At 37.0% G+C, this 17,563-nt stretch overlaps 1 protein-coding gene across 1 annotated transcript in view; it reads right to left on the minus strand.

Annotated features, from left to right (window-relative positions):
• The window catches only part of NRG3 (neuregulin 3), a 343,313-nt gene that overhangs the window by 186,860 nt on the left and 138,890 nt on the right, over window positions 1-17,563 (minus strand). The window contains 1 exon segment of the mRNA XM_058421560.1: window positions 15,321-15,450. Coding sequence (XP_058277543.1) covers window positions 15,321-15,450 — 130 coding nt within the window.

The following is a 17,563-nucleotide window of genomic DNA, read 5'->3' on the forward strand; positions in this document are numbered from 1 at the left end:
GGTTGCATCACAGGTAAGGTGCAACATTCCATGCAGAGAAGTTGGCAATGTGGAATCCTGGTGCTTGAGCTGAACAAAGCACTCGTGCTCTTGGTATAGCAAAGGCAAGTAGGGCTAGAGGGAATAGAGGTTTGAGGATGTTCTCAGCACTACTGAGCCAGGACCAAGCAGCACTGGTGTGCAATGCATTCACTGGTCAGCGAAACCATCTTAGATGGACTGAGCCCAATCATAACAAAAAAACCTGACAAAAACCCCTTCAGGCTTAGAAGACACCATAAGTAAGCCACTTTGTTTTAATTTGTTTGTTCTTAAGACCAGATCTTGAAAGAGACAAATGCAAAAGCAGAAAATTGATTTGGTGTTTGTTTATGTGCATAAAGGATGCTTTTTTTGCTTGATCATATCTAAGATAATGAGATGGCAATCACAAAGGATTCAGTTCCAGCAGGAGGTAAAAGAAGATAATACCTGTAAACAGAACTATCTATAAAATCTGAAGTCAAGAGACAATGCAGTCTTCCAGTCACAAAGACTTACATCCGACCTTGCTGGTTTGAGAGACTGGTTTATAAGACTAGGAAAAGGAAACAAACAGATAAATGGGAACAAGCTACAAGACCAACTCCCAAAATATTAGTGCCCAAGATAAGACTGTAGACAAAATTTCAGTGAGCTATACATACACATATAGAATCTATTCCATTAAAAGCCACTTCTCATTATTTATTTAGCTATTGCTGTGATTAGACAGTATTTAAGACAGTGATCAGGCTCGGATTAATGTAACATGAGAGGAAACTGCAATCATTGCAGCAACCTGCAGTGCAGCGCGAGCATTGCACCTCGTGTGACAACAGAGACCAGACAGCTCCCCCAGCAGACCTGCACAGCCATCAGTCCTCAATAGTCAACATCCAGCTCAACTCGAGACAAAGACCTACCTCACAATGATTTATCAGGTCAAACTACAGATAATAAGCTTGGATATCCAAAAGTATATTGGATTACTCCTCCTCATTTTGTCCATCAGACAAAACTGAAATTCATTTCAATCATCAATTTTCAACACTATTGTGCTGATTATTAAGCCCACTTTACAAAGTGAAGTTGTCTCTTTGAGATGTAATAATACAAAATATTCTATTTTATAAGGAAGTTGTTATGGCATAAAGATATTCTAAGCACACAGAGAAATCAAGGATAGGTTGAAGTGCATGGAAATCTCTGACTGTGACAGTGTTTTCTTGATCTACACATTTCTTGAGATGAAGATATCCCCACAGCAAGTGCAAACTTCTACCAGAGAGGGTTCAAAGGCTCAGATTTACCGCAGTTTAAATACCAAGACAGGCAAAAAAGCAAATCAACTGTTTCAAATGAACTTTGACTCTGCATTCAGAGAGGACAGAGAGGAAGTATAAATGTCATCGGGTCAAAAATCATTACAGGCTAAAAGCTGTAATCTATTTTGGGAGCAGATAACTATTTCTGAAAAGTTCAGGATTAAATTACTGCTAGGAAGAAGGAAGCAAAACAGGGAGGTTTAATACATATCGCAGGTATCCCAGGAATGTACCTCTGGATTTGGACATAAGATCAATAATTCTCCAGCACAATGAGACACAGCACAGCGTCAACTCCAGAAACTCCTCCTAAGAAAATGGATATACTTCCATTTTTACACTTGTACACCTTTTAAAAGAAATAACAATCAAGCACCTAATTATTACAAAGCATTCCTATCAGCTACATAAAAACTACCTAATCATTTTTAGGACTCATAACTGTAATTTTTTCATATGGCTATTAGACTTCCCTGTTATTCCAACTGAGCACAAATTGAAAGGAGAATAGCACTCGCACAGCCAGGCTTTTTGGATGATAATAAAGACATTTATTGACACTTTTGTGTAACAGAAATATAATGAAAACTAACATCTATGCTCTAAGGATAATGCTAAAGAAAAATATGTCAATCTCCTTATTCCCCACAAAACACTAATAAACCATTAAAGAGACTTCCAAAAGATTGCACGTGTCAGTAATTATGATGAAAACTACAATGGTAAATCATAAAAGCAAGCTTCTCACTGACCGAGAACCCACTCAAGTCAGTTTTTTAATAGCTCCAGCTTGTACAACACTTAGTCTATAAAGGCCACATTTTACATTTTATTTATGAAGGGGAAAATAGTTCACATTTATTTTTCACATATTACTTGCCTGTTTTCAGAAACATCACCAGATGAAGTTGGTGAAAACAACTGATGGGTACTACATCTTGCTGGTTTTTACTACAGGGAATAGCTGCATTTCAAAGCAAGCAATATTGGAAGAGCTTATCTGGAATTCTGCCCACTTAGAGACACTAAGCCTTCTTCCTGGCTACTCTGCAAACATTTTCAAGTAGCAAAAGGCTGAGATTGTAGTTTTTCTTTTCTACTATGTAATTATGTAACTCTGATCCTCTGGTGAACAGTGATTCAATCAGGTATGAACCCATGTTTTCTTCCACATGATCTAAACTCATTCTATCATGTAATTCTGCAGTTCTCGCTACATCTAAAAACTGAGCCCCAGAATTACCATGATAATTTTTTTCCAGGTTGCACTACCTAATCCCTAAGCAAAAATAAATTATAGCAGTAACAAGATACACTTTAAGAGAAGTCCCTTAATCATCCCCACTTGATCACGGTCAATTTTCTTCATTTCTGCTTTCCCCTGTAATGTTTTTGAACTACTGGGTCCTTTCAGTAACTACAGAGCAATGCATTTGCAAGGCATTTGTAATAAGCTAAAGGGGACAAAAACTGCTCACAAGAAAAAAAAAAAATAAAAAAGGAAAAAAGATACTTTTTTTTAGATAAAGAAACAATCCCTCAAAGTTTCCAGAAGAAAATGCAAGGTTTCCTAACTTCTGGTTACACCACCACAATACAATCCTATCTATATAAGAATCTGACACTCTGAAGAGACCTGGGTGCATTTAAAATTTAGGTCCTGTACATAATTCACCTCCTTGCTAAGTAGCAATGATTTTTCCAATTTTTTAGTTCTGTCATTTGCTACTTATCATGGAATAGATGAGGTTAACATTTTCATACACAGATATAAATGCATACATATGTGTGTATATATAAATGCACATATATCTAACTTTGTTGTTTCAAACAAATATACACATTGTTTTATTCCTTAGAGCTACAGCGTCTTCACTTACCATGTTATTTTTTTTCCCCCTCAGTTATTGGCTTTGCAATTACAGTTTCAGAGAGCCTAAACTTTTTTCATATGCAGGACAAAGATCAGCAGCTAATCTCCAGCATAATTTCATAATTACAGAGCTCAGCAAATGATTAAAAAATATAACCCCAACCTAAGAATTTCTGTCAGATTGTGATAATTTTAATGTCAGCTTTCTCATGTTTAGACAGCCTGTTAGCCTGATGGAAATGATCAGGAGACAACTGGGGGAACACAGCTTTTGTGCCCCTCAGAGCTTCGAGCTCGCACAGTAAAAGCACTTTGTTTGACAGAGGGGCAAGAGTGGCAATCTTGATTGATTTTCTCTGCTGGAGAAGACACTTTTGCCCAACGAGGACTTTCACCAAGAGAGGAGAACACTGTTCCCTGCTTTGCAGCATGAACTCAGGATGGGACTGTTCGGGGTGAAACTGGGTTACAGTGACCATTTTCCCAACAGGACCCTGGGGACACCATGGCTCTCAGGATACACTGCCAGGATCTAGTTCAGAAAGGGATTTAACTGAACAAATAATTAAAAGATTAACAGCAACTCTGTTTATGCTGTGGTGAGCCTCAGATTACTGCTACACATCTATGACAAAATGCCAGACCAGCAAGCCAAAATGAACATTTAAACAGAATGAATGCACTTGGGATGACCGAGACAGATCTGTGATCTGTGTGGTTTCATAAAATGTGTGATGTGATTACGGATTATTGAAAGTAGCTGTGGGAAGGCAAAATCCAGAACACAGAAATTTATCTTTGAAAACCATGAAAAAACTACCAGATGCAGCTACAGACAGAGCAGTGGCTTCCTTCTATCTTAACCCAACAAAACACAACATTTGGGATAATTCTGTACCAGTATTTTTTTAAAAATAAAAAATTTAATTCCAGTTCTGTCAATATGCATTATCTTGTTTCCTGATTTATGTTTACAGCATGAGCAAATCAAACCACACAAAGAAAGCAAGTCAGTCTGGACAAGAGCACGATCATCTTGATTCAGCAAACAGTAAAATTTACTAGAAATTTCATCCCGGCAAATATTATAGTTATTCATCATGCATAATGAATTAACTTTGTACTTTATTTAAAATTCATACAGTCTATTTTTTGCTAACATGTTGCATATACTCGTCCATTTTCATCTATTAGGAAATATTCTACTGTGCACTACTTGCAAAAATGAGTTAGACGTAACAATCTTCAGTGCAGTATACCAAACATTTCCACTGCTGTAAATCATTATTATTCAAACACAGAGTGCTCAGGGATTTACAAGAGTGAGCATTTTAAAACCACTGCTACGAGAACTTGCTGTTCTTTCCAAAAAAGAGCATCTTAGTTTCTTGCTTTGGGCTGTTTTTACTTTAGCTGTATATACAAAATAAACCAACCAACCAACACAAAAGCAAAACAAAAACCAAAACCAAACCAACAAACAAAAAAACCCCACCAAAAAACCAAAAACCCACACTAAGTTTTAGCCGTTGTTGCTATTTCCCTCCTGAATTTCAGGAAATTCATGTTTTTTGACAGAAATTTGTTTTGCTAAGTTAGAAACTCCTGGTTCCAGGACAACTTTAAAGTTCCAATGTACAGAGGTAAACCCTCAGCCCCACTCCTACAAACAAATAATAAACCCAGTAGTATTAACTCATCACCTCTATAGATACCCACAAGAAAAACATCTCTTTCCCAAATGGAATGATCAAAATGGTCAAAGTAACAGACAAAAGAAAAACTACTACAATCTTTTTTGCCAACATCTTGTATGATTTGAACCAACACTGCAACATGGAAGTCATGCTCTGCTCTTTGAGCCCATTTTGGCAAAGCCTTTCAAAACCACCCATGATCAGAGTCACATTGGCACAAACTTCTGCTGCTGCCCCCTAATAGGAGCTGATTTACTGCACAGAGCTGGTAGCTTTTGTAACGTGCTGGATGCTTTACAAAACAAAAGAACCATTGTTCTAAGTAAGATAAAATGATGTAGACCCTGGACAATGGAGCAACCTGAAGTCCCAATAATTTCTGCTCTGGTTTTGAGTTAGGATATCACAGCAATTTAGCATAGAAGTAGCACCACAGATTTATTTACAGCATTCCCTTCCATGTAATTTTCACCAGTCCACAAAGACTTTGACGGTGCCTGAATGGAAAAACCTCTATATTTAAGCAGCTGGTCTTATTTAATTGTTGCTGACTTGTTAATCCATCAAATTATGATTTTATTTTTCTTTGTTCTGTCTATACTAACTCAGAGTTCTCATTCTCCATCTTTTCCTCCAGAGACCTCAGAGACAATCAGCACACGGTCACCCTGCTGCCCTAACCTCAGCCAGCACCACAGCTTTACAGTGGTATGTTACCCACCTTACAAATTTATTGATGATGTTTGAAACAAACTTTTCCTGTTGAAGGGAGTGGGTAGTGAAAGCCTGTTTCAGGCTTTTGCTAGTATTTCCCTAACAAGATTAGCAAAAGCCTCAATTTTTAGGATTTGGTCATCCTCACAAACTCTCCCAAGAACTCCAGTCACAGTGAGAAATTCAAGCAGAAAGCTGAGAATTCCTCCAGAAGGCAGTGCACTGGGAATGCCCATCCAGGACAGCCCACACGAGGACTTTACACTGCCCTCCTTCCAATGGGATGGGACCCCAAAAGTCAGAACCTCACTATTACCTAAACAGTGTTAGAGGGGACCTAAAGATAGAGGAGAAATGAGAAGAAATGGACACAGAGAGGAAGGGCAGAATTAAAGGGCAGCCTGACTCAAGTGCAGCTCCCGTGCAAAGTTCCATTCTGCAGCCTCAAAAAGTCTGCCAGAGTGATCCGTCAAATTCAGACTCCTGTCACTTTAGATATTGTATTTATTATTCTAGTTTCAAAATAGAACCACCCCCACAAAAAAAAGAAAAAAAAAAAAAAAAAAAAAAAAAAAAAAAAAAAAAAAAAGGGGGGGGGGGGGAGAGGGGAAGGAAAAAACCAAAAAACCCACATATTTTTGTGTGAAATAAGGCCAAAGGAAGGTGGCCTGTCTCTAAGGATCTTCCTGAGACCAGTAAGATCAAATTGAGGCTTTATTTAATTTCTAAATGTTTTGTCCCCGTCCTCAGTAAACTTTTAATAAAAACTAGCAAACAAAAAAGTATTCACTTCCAAATGTTTTTTTGTAAGATGCTTTTAAAAAATAACATCTATTTGCCTCATGAAGTCAGAATAAAGCATCATAAAACAGGAAAGGTTCAGACAAAATGCTTGCTGCAGAGATTGCATACATTCCCCAACACATCAAGTACTGCTGTTTTCTAAGAAATACGCGCTTAGAAACTTACACAGCTTTACAGCAGATGCTTCCAGAAGCAGTTTCACAGATAATCTCTGACTTTGCATTCCCCTGTCAAATATCCTTCGCGTTTAATTAATTAACAAGGCATCATTGGGATATTATAACTATCTTAAGGGCTCAGATCCAAGCGAAGAGTGCAGATATCACCCTAAGCTTCTCACAGGGGCTTCTTCAACAGAACAATTCTTGTGAAAACCGCAGTTTTCTACCTAACAAAGCGACTGATGAGGTGCAAACACAGCCCAAAAGGTGTTTCACTACAAGCTCCTGGCATTATCTGTGAAGAGGCTTTATCTAAATCTCCCTCTTATTATATACAGTTGGCAGGTTGCCTAAAGAGTTCACACCCCTCTGCACTGGAGTAACTTCAAGGAGTAAGTTTAAAATTCAAACACTACATGAATGGGTACAGGGTAAGAACCAGAATATTTATCTTCTCAACAAAACTCACATAAAACAGTTTACCTGCCTAATTGCAGATACCCCACTTTATAGAACATTACAGGAGCCACACATTTTTGCCTCTTCCTATTAGAGACAGCAGGAAGGGCTTTCTTAGCAGTAAAGGAGAGAGGAAACAGGTGGTTGGTTTTGTTTGTTCTTCTCATTTAGATGGATCTAGAGTGCTGGTGGATTAAAGTTCTGGCAGTTAGCATTTCGATATAGTTGGCATATATTTCTATTTAAAGGACTCAAATGTCCAGAGCTTATTTCTTCTTCTAGTGAGTTTTTTTCCAGATCTTCTGGGAGAATATCTGCAGATAGGATTAGATTGGAAATGCTATTGCTTTCAGTGTACTTAAGACACTGGCAGGGATGAGAATTTAAATGAGAGATTTCAGATGTCTGCATTATGCACTTCACAAATTCCTTCTTGCCTAAGGGAGGTAAGAACAACAAACCTAACTCATTTCCAAGTTAATTTAAAAGCAGAGTTTGATGGCAGAATATTTGCATATGTTAGCTTCAAGACAGATGCAATTTATGCCATCAATATTTGCACCCATACATTTTAAGGTATGGTTTCTTTTTCTACAAATTCTTTGTGTGTACTATAAAAGCTACACAAACCTTTTTCCACAGGGACCTTGGAAAATAAGGGGGGAAAAATACCCCAATTCTTATAATTTGACAGAACATTCCTTTGCAGTGGAAGGACTTAACCAATTTGTGGTTTTCCAATTCCCAGGATATACCTCTTCATTCTGTATTTAGTTTCAGACAGCATGTACTGGGTAATAGATTTCTGTATGTGTCACAGCCCTATTTTCCTTCAGAAGTAGGGAAAGGGAGACAGTTTGGAGGCAATTTATGCTATTAACAGATCAGCTTTCTTAATAGAAGTTTGTATTTTGTATAGAATGGATTTGACTCATGTCTGCAGGTGGAGATGTGCTGCACAACCAGGATGCCTTGCTAAATGATGCTGGCAAGATACAGCTGCAGAAACACGAGCAGCCGTGAGAAAAGGTGGGGATAAAACGGAAAAGTTCCACCAGATTGAAGTATTCTTGATATTGAGACATGGGAATAAATGTTAGCCCACCACTGGTTCCTGATCTCCCACTTAAGAGCCAAGTGAAGAAATCCAAGCATTATTAGCAGCCTTCAGAAAAAGCCAACTCAGCTGCTGAGCTGGCAACTACATTTCTCATTTCTCCCTACTGAAATTCCAGGTTATAGCCCAACTCTTGATTTAACCAGCAGAAGGGATCTTGCCAATTCCAAAAGGCGCTGAATTTGGCCTCTTTCTCTTCCAGAACTCCAGGAAGAAATGACAGTTTACTTAAAGCATCCAGAAATATTTTTGTTTCACTCACATTACTGGTTGTTCTAAAAAAGGATATATATCTCTTATGTCTGGGAAGTAAATCTGTACATACATAAATGAAAGAATTAACACTGCTTAATTTGATGCTATTATCTCTGAACTACAGATGTGTGGCTTTAAAAAAATAAAATTTGAGCAGCAGGGGGATGTGCTAAGCCTGTAACTATGTTTTCCCATACTTTACATGAACTGAAAATGGATTTACATTAGTCTTTAGTATGCTGAGAAAGAGAAATTAATAGTATGTTTTTTCAGTACTGCATGCTGACAAGGGTTTAAAACACACTGATTACCTTAAGTGTCAGCATTAACTTTGGATTCACATCTACAAAATTTCTCCTTTATTTCCTCAAACTCTTCCAAAAATATTAACATGAATAAGCACTTCAAACAAGACAAAATGGAACTAAGATTTTTATGTTGCTTAAACTGAATGAATCACAGGTGAATTGTTAAATTGGAGTGTAATTTAATTATCTGGGCATGCATTTTAACTGTACAGTATCATGACTTTTACCTTCTTGTTCCCACTGGAAAAATGCATCTTCACCATAACCTTGAGCAGGTGCATAAACTTCATGACTTCAAAAGACAGAAATGGAGCCAGGAAACCCCACAGATTAGTAATCCATTTTTTTTCCAAAGGAAAAGCATCAGAATATATAGCCTAAGGTGCTCAGCAGAATGCAAATAAAACCTGAAATACTATGAATACAGGCTACAGACAGGACATTTGATATGAAAACTATCACACTGCTGCATTAAAACCTTTAGTTTTGAAGATATTTGAAAGTAATTGGATTTCACAAGGCTTTTAAATTGGTGTGTGTATTCTGCAAGCTGAAAGTATTTCCTGTCATGGAAGTTACAGCAGAAGTTGCACGCAACAAACTAAAAATCTGTAAACAAAAAGCACTGTAAAATGGAGTGTTGATACTGTCAAAATTAATCAATAATTAAAGTACTTTGACAAGAAGATTTCTCAAGAGCCTCTATCTTCTGAATGTAAAATTATGAAAGCATGAATCAGATGTTCTTGTGTTTCATGTGAATATCATATTATGTGTTCCTGTACTACTGCATCTGGGGAGGATGTTAAAAGACTCAATTTACATTTAAAGACCTGTTTATTATTTATTGAATTCTTATACCATAATATCAGACTTGAAGGGGCTTAATTTCAGAGGACTGTTAGAAAAAGAATAGGGCTAACTGAAAAAGTACTGATTTTATATAGGTAAAATTTGTTACTTAGACCAGCTAATTTAGTTTTTATTCTAATTAACTGCATTCAATTTAAAGAACTCAAGGCTTATATGTTGATTGCAAAAACATTCAGACCAAATGATAAAAATTATGTAAGACCAGATAATATGAAAAGATGTAGGATACCAAGGTAACAAGTAAGAGTCCTACAGGTATCTTGGACTTTACACCATTTCACCCTGAGGTTTCTAACTATTTTTCTTCACAGCTCATACCTAAAGATGTTTAAAACAAGACACCAGGTATGTGACAGCAAAGCCATGCAACCCCTTCCTTTTATTTCAAGTGGCAGGAGCTTGAAAACGATCACACAGAAATGCTTTGGGATTGGGCAGCGTTTTCTGGTTTGGTCTTTGTTTGGGAATTTTTATTTGCTTGTTTTGTGAAGGAGAAGAAATATCTAAAATTATACAAGAAAAGCATAATGATTTCCAATAAAAAAAAGACAGAAGCAGTCACACTGTAGATGATATTAGTATTACTTCAGACAGTAAAGGTTATGATTTATTTATTACAAGCACTACCTAGAATAAATAAACATGGGCAAGCTGATGCTACCCTGGGAATGTGCAGTCCCTGCAACAGACTTCTTGGCTGGAATTCCAGCATCCTAGGTTCTCACAGGGTGAGTTTTGAAAAGGATGAACCAGGTACAACACTTTAGGCACACCAGCCATTCCATTTGAGCTAAAGAAGTAATCAGTGCTGCAAGCAACCACAGCCTGTGAGAGCACTGCTGAATGAACAGGTGATGGAGTAAAAACACAATGGGGTATCTGTATTGAAGTTACTAAAGAGTTGCCTAACAACAGCTTAAATATATCTAACTTTGGGTCTCAACTTTGCTTCAGGCTTCCTAAAGTAAACATGAAAGTAAAGGCGGAGGCATTCCAGAAAATGGTGCATGCAACTGCACAAATATAATCTAGGTATGTGCTACAGCAAAGCCCATAAGACAATAATTTTCACAGCAGGAGCTCTGTTGATTGCCCTCGACATGGAAAAATAGCCTAGATTCCAAGCATAGCCTTCTTCCTCCTTTAAAAATTTGTAGCTGTATGTTACACTGTCATCTTAATACAGTGGATTATTTTGATGAAATTATGCTTGAAATATTATGACATGAGTGAGATTTTTAAAATGTATTCAATAGCGAATAACTTCCTGGGCTCGCATTCTGGGAAAGTGTCAACAAAATACAAGATGGGGGAAGGCACAAAATGGAGTAGCTGGTATTTTAAAACACCTAGGTCAGGCTGCCAAAGCCTAGAAAACAAACCATGGAACTAAATCAGGGAAATTGAATTCTTAGCTTTTTCGATTTTTAACTTATGGTTAAGTGCACGTATCATATGCCATGCTCAGAGCTGTTCTAAAGTCCCATCTGTTTGATCCCTTCCTCCTGCTTTCACTGACAGCAAGGGCTATGCCTGGATTACAGTTACTATTATGCACAAGACTCACATAAAACCTGACAGTATATAAACATTTATCCAAACTGGATTTTCAGTAAATGGGGGATTCAATCCTTCTGCTCTCATGACAGATTTTAAACAAAGCTGAGAAATGCTGATATAATTTTTTAATCAACCAAATGTAAAAATGGAAAATTTATGCATAAATATGAGCAAGATCACCAAGCTCAGAATTCACCAGAACAGCACGTATGCTATCAAAAACAGAGTGTCCATTGAAATCTGAAAACTCTGGGACTGGAACCACAGTAGCAACACTTCAGATGCTGATCTATAACCTGCTGTAATTTGGTCAACTGGAAATGATGTTTTGTTTACTGTACATTCGTGAGTCTATTCTTTCATTCTCCACCATTAGAAAACTTATTCAGGTTTACTATTGCTTGGAGGAGAGATGAAGGACAGAAAGACAGGATGAAAGGAATACTCTTATCTATAAAGAGTACATCAGAGTTCATCGCCAATGCCGAGACCTCCTGTGCATACACAATAGTCTTAATGGCTTCTTTCAGAGGAAAAATTTAAAAGTACAATCCTCTTACCCCCTCAAAAGTTTTAGCCTCTTACTCAACCAGTGTTTTCCAGTCTTAAATGGGTTATCTAAAGAAATGCAGGAACTAAAAAAAGAAAAAAATAACGTAGAAAGTCACAAAAAAAGCCCACAAGCCAAACTAAAACAAACAAACAAACAACAACAAAAAAAAACCCCAAACGAACCAAAAAATAATCAAAGGAAAAAAAACAAAACCAAAAACGAACCCAGAATGACTTGAGACAGGGTCTTTTAAATAGAATTGTACAAAGAAAACCTGAACAGGTCTTTTAAAGCCTGGATTATGTAACACCCCATTAAGCACTGATGTGTCAGAGTTGACTGAGTTCTTGATTTGTTTTGTGTAAATTACAAATTAAGGCACCCTCACCATTCAGCTTAAATTCTCAAGGTGGCAACATGGAAAAAATTTAAGCATATGGAGAAGCTAAAAATGAAGTTTCCCTACCGATGACCTACCCTGTCCTTAAAACAAGCTCATGTTATAACCATTCACAAAAATAAACACTGAAGTCACAGCTTTAAAATAGCACAAAATATCCAGTGGATCCTGTTTGTTACCTAACCACGCAGGAGAACTCTTGCCAGTTTACATCCCAGGCAATTTTTCACCAAGAGACACTGAGTAAAAAGTAGAAGTTTAGACAAAAAAAAAAATCATTATAGAATTTGAATTAAATTCAGAATTAAAAGAATGAAATTTAAAGAAAAATTGAAATCCTGTGACTTCAGGACACTCCTCCTTCAGGAATCTCCTCTTGCAACACAGCCTGCCCTTGGCCAAGGGTGCACCTTAGTGCCAGTTCCCACAGTTATGGGTTCAAAGCAGGCAGGGCAGGAGCCCCACAAAATACAAAAACGACATCCCGATGCCAATGGCACCAGTGACAGCTGGAGGCAGACGATGGACACGTGTCAACGTTCCAACAGCAGCAGGACTGAGTTTGGAACAGCTCGAGCTGTCAGCTGAGCCTGCTGGCATCGCCAGGACGGGTCAGGAGGATACAGAAGACGTCCAAGGTGTAACTCATATATTAATTGCTACCAAATCTCTCTTTTTATCCCTTTATAATTAGCATAATTGTCCTTAGACATGCACACACAAGAACAACTGCACAACTCCCTAAGAATATCATCTGCTAATATCCTTCAAACCTGACCAAGTGGGAAGAAACTTTTTTGCTCATTCAAGGTCCTCTGTCTGCAGCTGTTCCACATGGCAAATTCTCATTTCAGTAAATTGGTGCTCTGCCCCCAGAACAGATGCAAAATCACTCTCACAGTGAGAATATACAATGCAGCCTGATTCTAAGAATGAAGTACCATTTTAAGTCTTCATAATTCTGTATTCAAATTATTCTTTCTGATCGCAATGGGAATTCCAAAACCCTAGTAAAAAAATTGCTCTTTACTAGTTAGAGGACAATTCCAGTATATCAGTATTGTATTTTTCTATACGTGTACATTCTGGCTGGTATTTCTGAGCACTGTTATAGGCTATAAACAGAAAAACCTGCATCCTGCATCCCACTCATTACAGCACTGACCCTGACAAAGACACTCAGTCTACCAAGCTAGACGTAAAGCATTTAAGGGTCAAATCTAAAGGTTTCTCTCTATTAATGGCAAACCTATCAGCATAAAAGTGATTCTGAACAGGTCCTTACAAAACTAAACAAAGTATTACAACTTTGTACTTTAAAATGTATCTTCTTCTGCTATATGAAAATTGCTGCCTCCTACGGGTCTTTTGGTGTTGCACCATTCATATACTCACCATAAAAAAGATATTTAACTCCCAGAGAAATGTGTCAGTGCCTGGAGCTTGTACAAGCAACAAAAATCTCAAACACACGGGAGCCAAGAGGCTCCCAGAGATACTGGCGCTTCCCTATAGAAGGTGAGGAAAAAAATTCACTCAAGGGGAAAGCTTGGATGGAGAACATCTAACCATTAGTCAAGCTGCACTAACAGAATCACAGGAAATACATGAGAATTTGGCAAAGACAATAAGAAATATTCTGAAAGTCAAACAAACCAAAAATAACAAAAAAAAAAAAGAATGCAGCTCTTAAGAGATATCTCCTGCAATTTTTGAAAAATGTAATCCACAGTTTACAAAATCAGTCTGTTTAAAGTAATTAGCTACTAAATTTATCAGCCAGTTTAAGTATTCTCACATACATCCATTTTTCTCTGCTATTTTATAGCATTTTTGTTCAGTTTGAATATTCTGACAATGAGAAACACTTAAATACACAAACTGAGTGATGTAACTCCCTTAACAGCTCATGACATTTCTAAGACCAAAAAAACTCATCCACTTTGAAGAAAAAAAAAAACCCAACAAACCTGTGTAGTATTATGATGGAAGTAGAAAAAGACATCAATTTTCCACAATAAATGAATCATAATATTTAATTTAAGCATGCCATACAAAAACACATAGAGAAATGAATGATCACTGAACCGTTCACAACTGAATGTTAAAAATCACCAATATAGTATAAAAAAGTGAAAATCTTGGAAATATACTTCTGATGATAAGCAGAATTTCATCAGTCTATAAATTCATAAATTTCCATTTTCAAGGCAGGCAGATGTGACTTTGAGACTACTTTTTTCTACTTTTATTGGGACTTAGCATCTCAAGTCCCAAATTCTTCAGGAAATCTTCTGTCCTCGACACTTCATATTATTCAGGTTAGAGTTCTCCATACATTTAGATGCTCAGATTAGAATTTGGGCATACAAGTGTCTCAGATACACCTTCTGTATGCTATGCACAGAATCTTAGGAGAAAATTAGATCATGTGTCTAAATTAGATCATTAGCCTAAAATGAAAACCTGATCTTCTGTTTAAAAGATTGCCTAAATAATTGGGGGTCTGGTGGGTATGTGTGCTAAAATCCTCCTCTTTAGGAAGACATTGCAGTATTCCTTCTGCATATCACTCCTTTTTACTGGCTTCAATGGCTAAATAATAATAATAATTCATCTGACTTTCTTTTCTGATATTCTTTTCAATATATTCAAGATGGCCTTGCATAAGAGCAGAAGTTCAGGAGTACAAAAGTGTACAGCAGCTATAGGTCAGGTTCAGATGGCTATCATAGTCCATGGTATCTTCCAGTAATTAAGCTTGAGAAACCCATATTTTTAAAACCACTAGCCCATCCTCTCTCTCAAGTAGCAGTGCATACAGTTATTGTCAAATACTCTAGCTGGAGTACCCAAAATAAAGGAATGCCTCTGGTATGTAGGGGAATATAGGATTTTTATATGTAAAAAAACCCAACAAGATGAAACATTAACCCTTACATGTTTGCGTGATTAGAAAATAGAATATTTAAGATTTTTCTTATCTACGAAAAGATCAAAACGTTGCTTCTTGTATTTACGTATTTCTATATACGATTATCACAGATTAGTAAAAACCCCACCAGCTGTGAGGGATGCAGCCAGATTAGAGAAAAAAATCCTTTTGCAACATTCTACACCTGAATGTTTGTAATTTTTTTCCCTAATGCTTCCTCCCTCAGACAGAAGAGTTTTTTGGCACTTGCTGGCAAATGACTTACCGGCAGTGTTTGTGGGATCCCGTTAAGGTTTCGATCACAAAGCATTCCCCTTCGTTGAGACAATACGCAAGGTCCTTGTCTTTGCATGGCTTAAAGTGCTCAGATCGCTCTGTGGAATACGTTGTAGTGTCTGAGGAGGAAACAAGGAAAGGAAAGAAATGCTTAAGGATAAATATTGGATATTCCTACAGTACACATTAAATAAATTTGATCCCGCTGGTCTCAGTAACATCAAACGCAGACTGAACGAAATGGAAAGCGCAGGGCACGCAAACCTCCGTTTGACTGCAGCCTTATTTACAGCTGAGTTTCCTAAATGATTCACAAGAAATACCTGCAGAAAAACAAACCAGACTGCAGCAAAGCTGGAATATAATCCCAACCATTTCCAATTTCCAAGGTTTCCCTGTAAAAATGTAAAGACGCCTACTTTGTGTCCTTTAACCAGAACAGTATTTTCATATTACTACACCAAAATATGGTTTGAAATAGGATTCAAATTTTTTTTCATAAAAACCAAGCAAAAGTAGTTCATGCAGTGTAAATTAAAAAAACTACAATGAAAGAGGAAAACAAAAATGAAATACCCAAGGCCAGCAATAATTCGATTCACCAGTCACAAAAAATAGCCTAAAACTCAAACACAAGCAATGTACCAGTGATTGTGTCATTTCACACAGATCATCTGTAGGTGTACAGAAGTCCACCCCTAAACCACAGTTAAAGGCTTGATTACAGGTAGAACTGTTGGCTGCACCTCTGGAATATTTAGTTAGATAATTAGATTTGAAATAGACTGACAAGGTGAACTATCATTACTGTCTTCTAATAAATCTCTTTAACCTTTCCAATCCAGTTGGATTAATCAACAATAAAGTGAAATTTTCAGAGGAAGATGCCTGACTGACGTGTATTTTAATTTTCTTCACTATGACAAGGTTTTGTCTAATGAAGCGTGATTTTCAAAGTAGATTAGGATTTCCACAGAGCCATGGCTTAATCTTCATATTCAATCTTAATTCAGAAAGTTTAAACTCCTAATCACCTTGCAGGACCTGATACATACTGCACTAGTAAGGGAACATTTCATTGTATACCATAAAGCCTATCACAAAATATTAAGCTACCTGCTATCAAATGCCTGCTACCAGATGAAGCAATGCTCAATAGACACAGAGCCTTGCAAGCTCAAAGTTATACAAACACTTAAACCTGGTTTTGCTTGTAACTCAATACAAGGTAAATACCCACCAAACCAACACCGAAGTTGAAAACCAAAATACTGAACCACACCTGTAACTACAGTTCTGAAAGAAAATTCAGATAATCCCAAAATTTTGTCAAAGTAACTTTTTTTTGTTCTCAGTGTATTTTTAATAAAACACAAGTTATCCTTATATGCAGACTAAATGACAGAAGATTAATAAAACACATTTGAAAATAATAAGAAAATCCACATCCTAATCTTTGTATGCAACACCTTTTTGTTTTCCTTTCTGGAGAGAAAATATTGTAGTTTAGTGTTTTCAGTGGAGAGAAAAAAAAAATCCTGCAAATAAACTTTAATAGTCTTTCCTCAAATGTTTTTCTAGGTTCAGAACAAAAGCCTGAACCATTCTTCACAGTAGCAGCACTTAAAAAAAGATTCAGGCTAAACAGAAACTGTGTTTTTAATGATTGCAAGCAAACCCTGAACTGAAATGCATCAAGTTGAATTTTGGAGAAAATACAAGATGTTTATAGATGCAAACAGTGACTAGCATCTCACTGTTGACATTTCAAGAACGATCAGCTTTAAGGTAAAACAAAAATAAAAATCCTCACATAGAAAAGAGGTAGCTCAGTTACTTTTTAAGGTCAGTTTTATTCAAGAACACTAAAATAACCATTTAAAACTTGATTAGGCAAAAAAAAAAAAACCCTATAAACCTGAGTAACCTGTTATATTTTTACCCCTTTTAAATACAGAAAACTGGAGGTAACTTCATTTGAAAGCACTCGTAATAATTAAAAGCTAAGTAAAACTGTTTAATGAGCAGAAACTCAGCTTGATCCAGCTTTAGGGAACAGAACACTTGCATTTTTCAGCCTGCTCTGAAGAAACAATCTGTGCAAATCCTTTTATGAAGGCAGCTGCAGTGCACAGACCAGAGGGACCTGAGGTGTTCCCAAAGGACAAGGCACCATCACAAAGCGTGGCTGAGGCAGTGACGCAATGAAATCTCAGAGCACGGCTTTTGAAG

Source organism: Hirundo rustica, chromosome 8, assembly GCF_015227805.2.
Source record: "Hirundo rustica isolate bHirRus1 chromosome 8, bHirRus1.pri.v3, whole genome shotgun sequence".
NCBI classification, from domain to species: domain Eukaryota; kingdom Metazoa; phylum Chordata; class Aves; order Passeriformes; family Hirundinidae; genus Hirundo; species Hirundo rustica.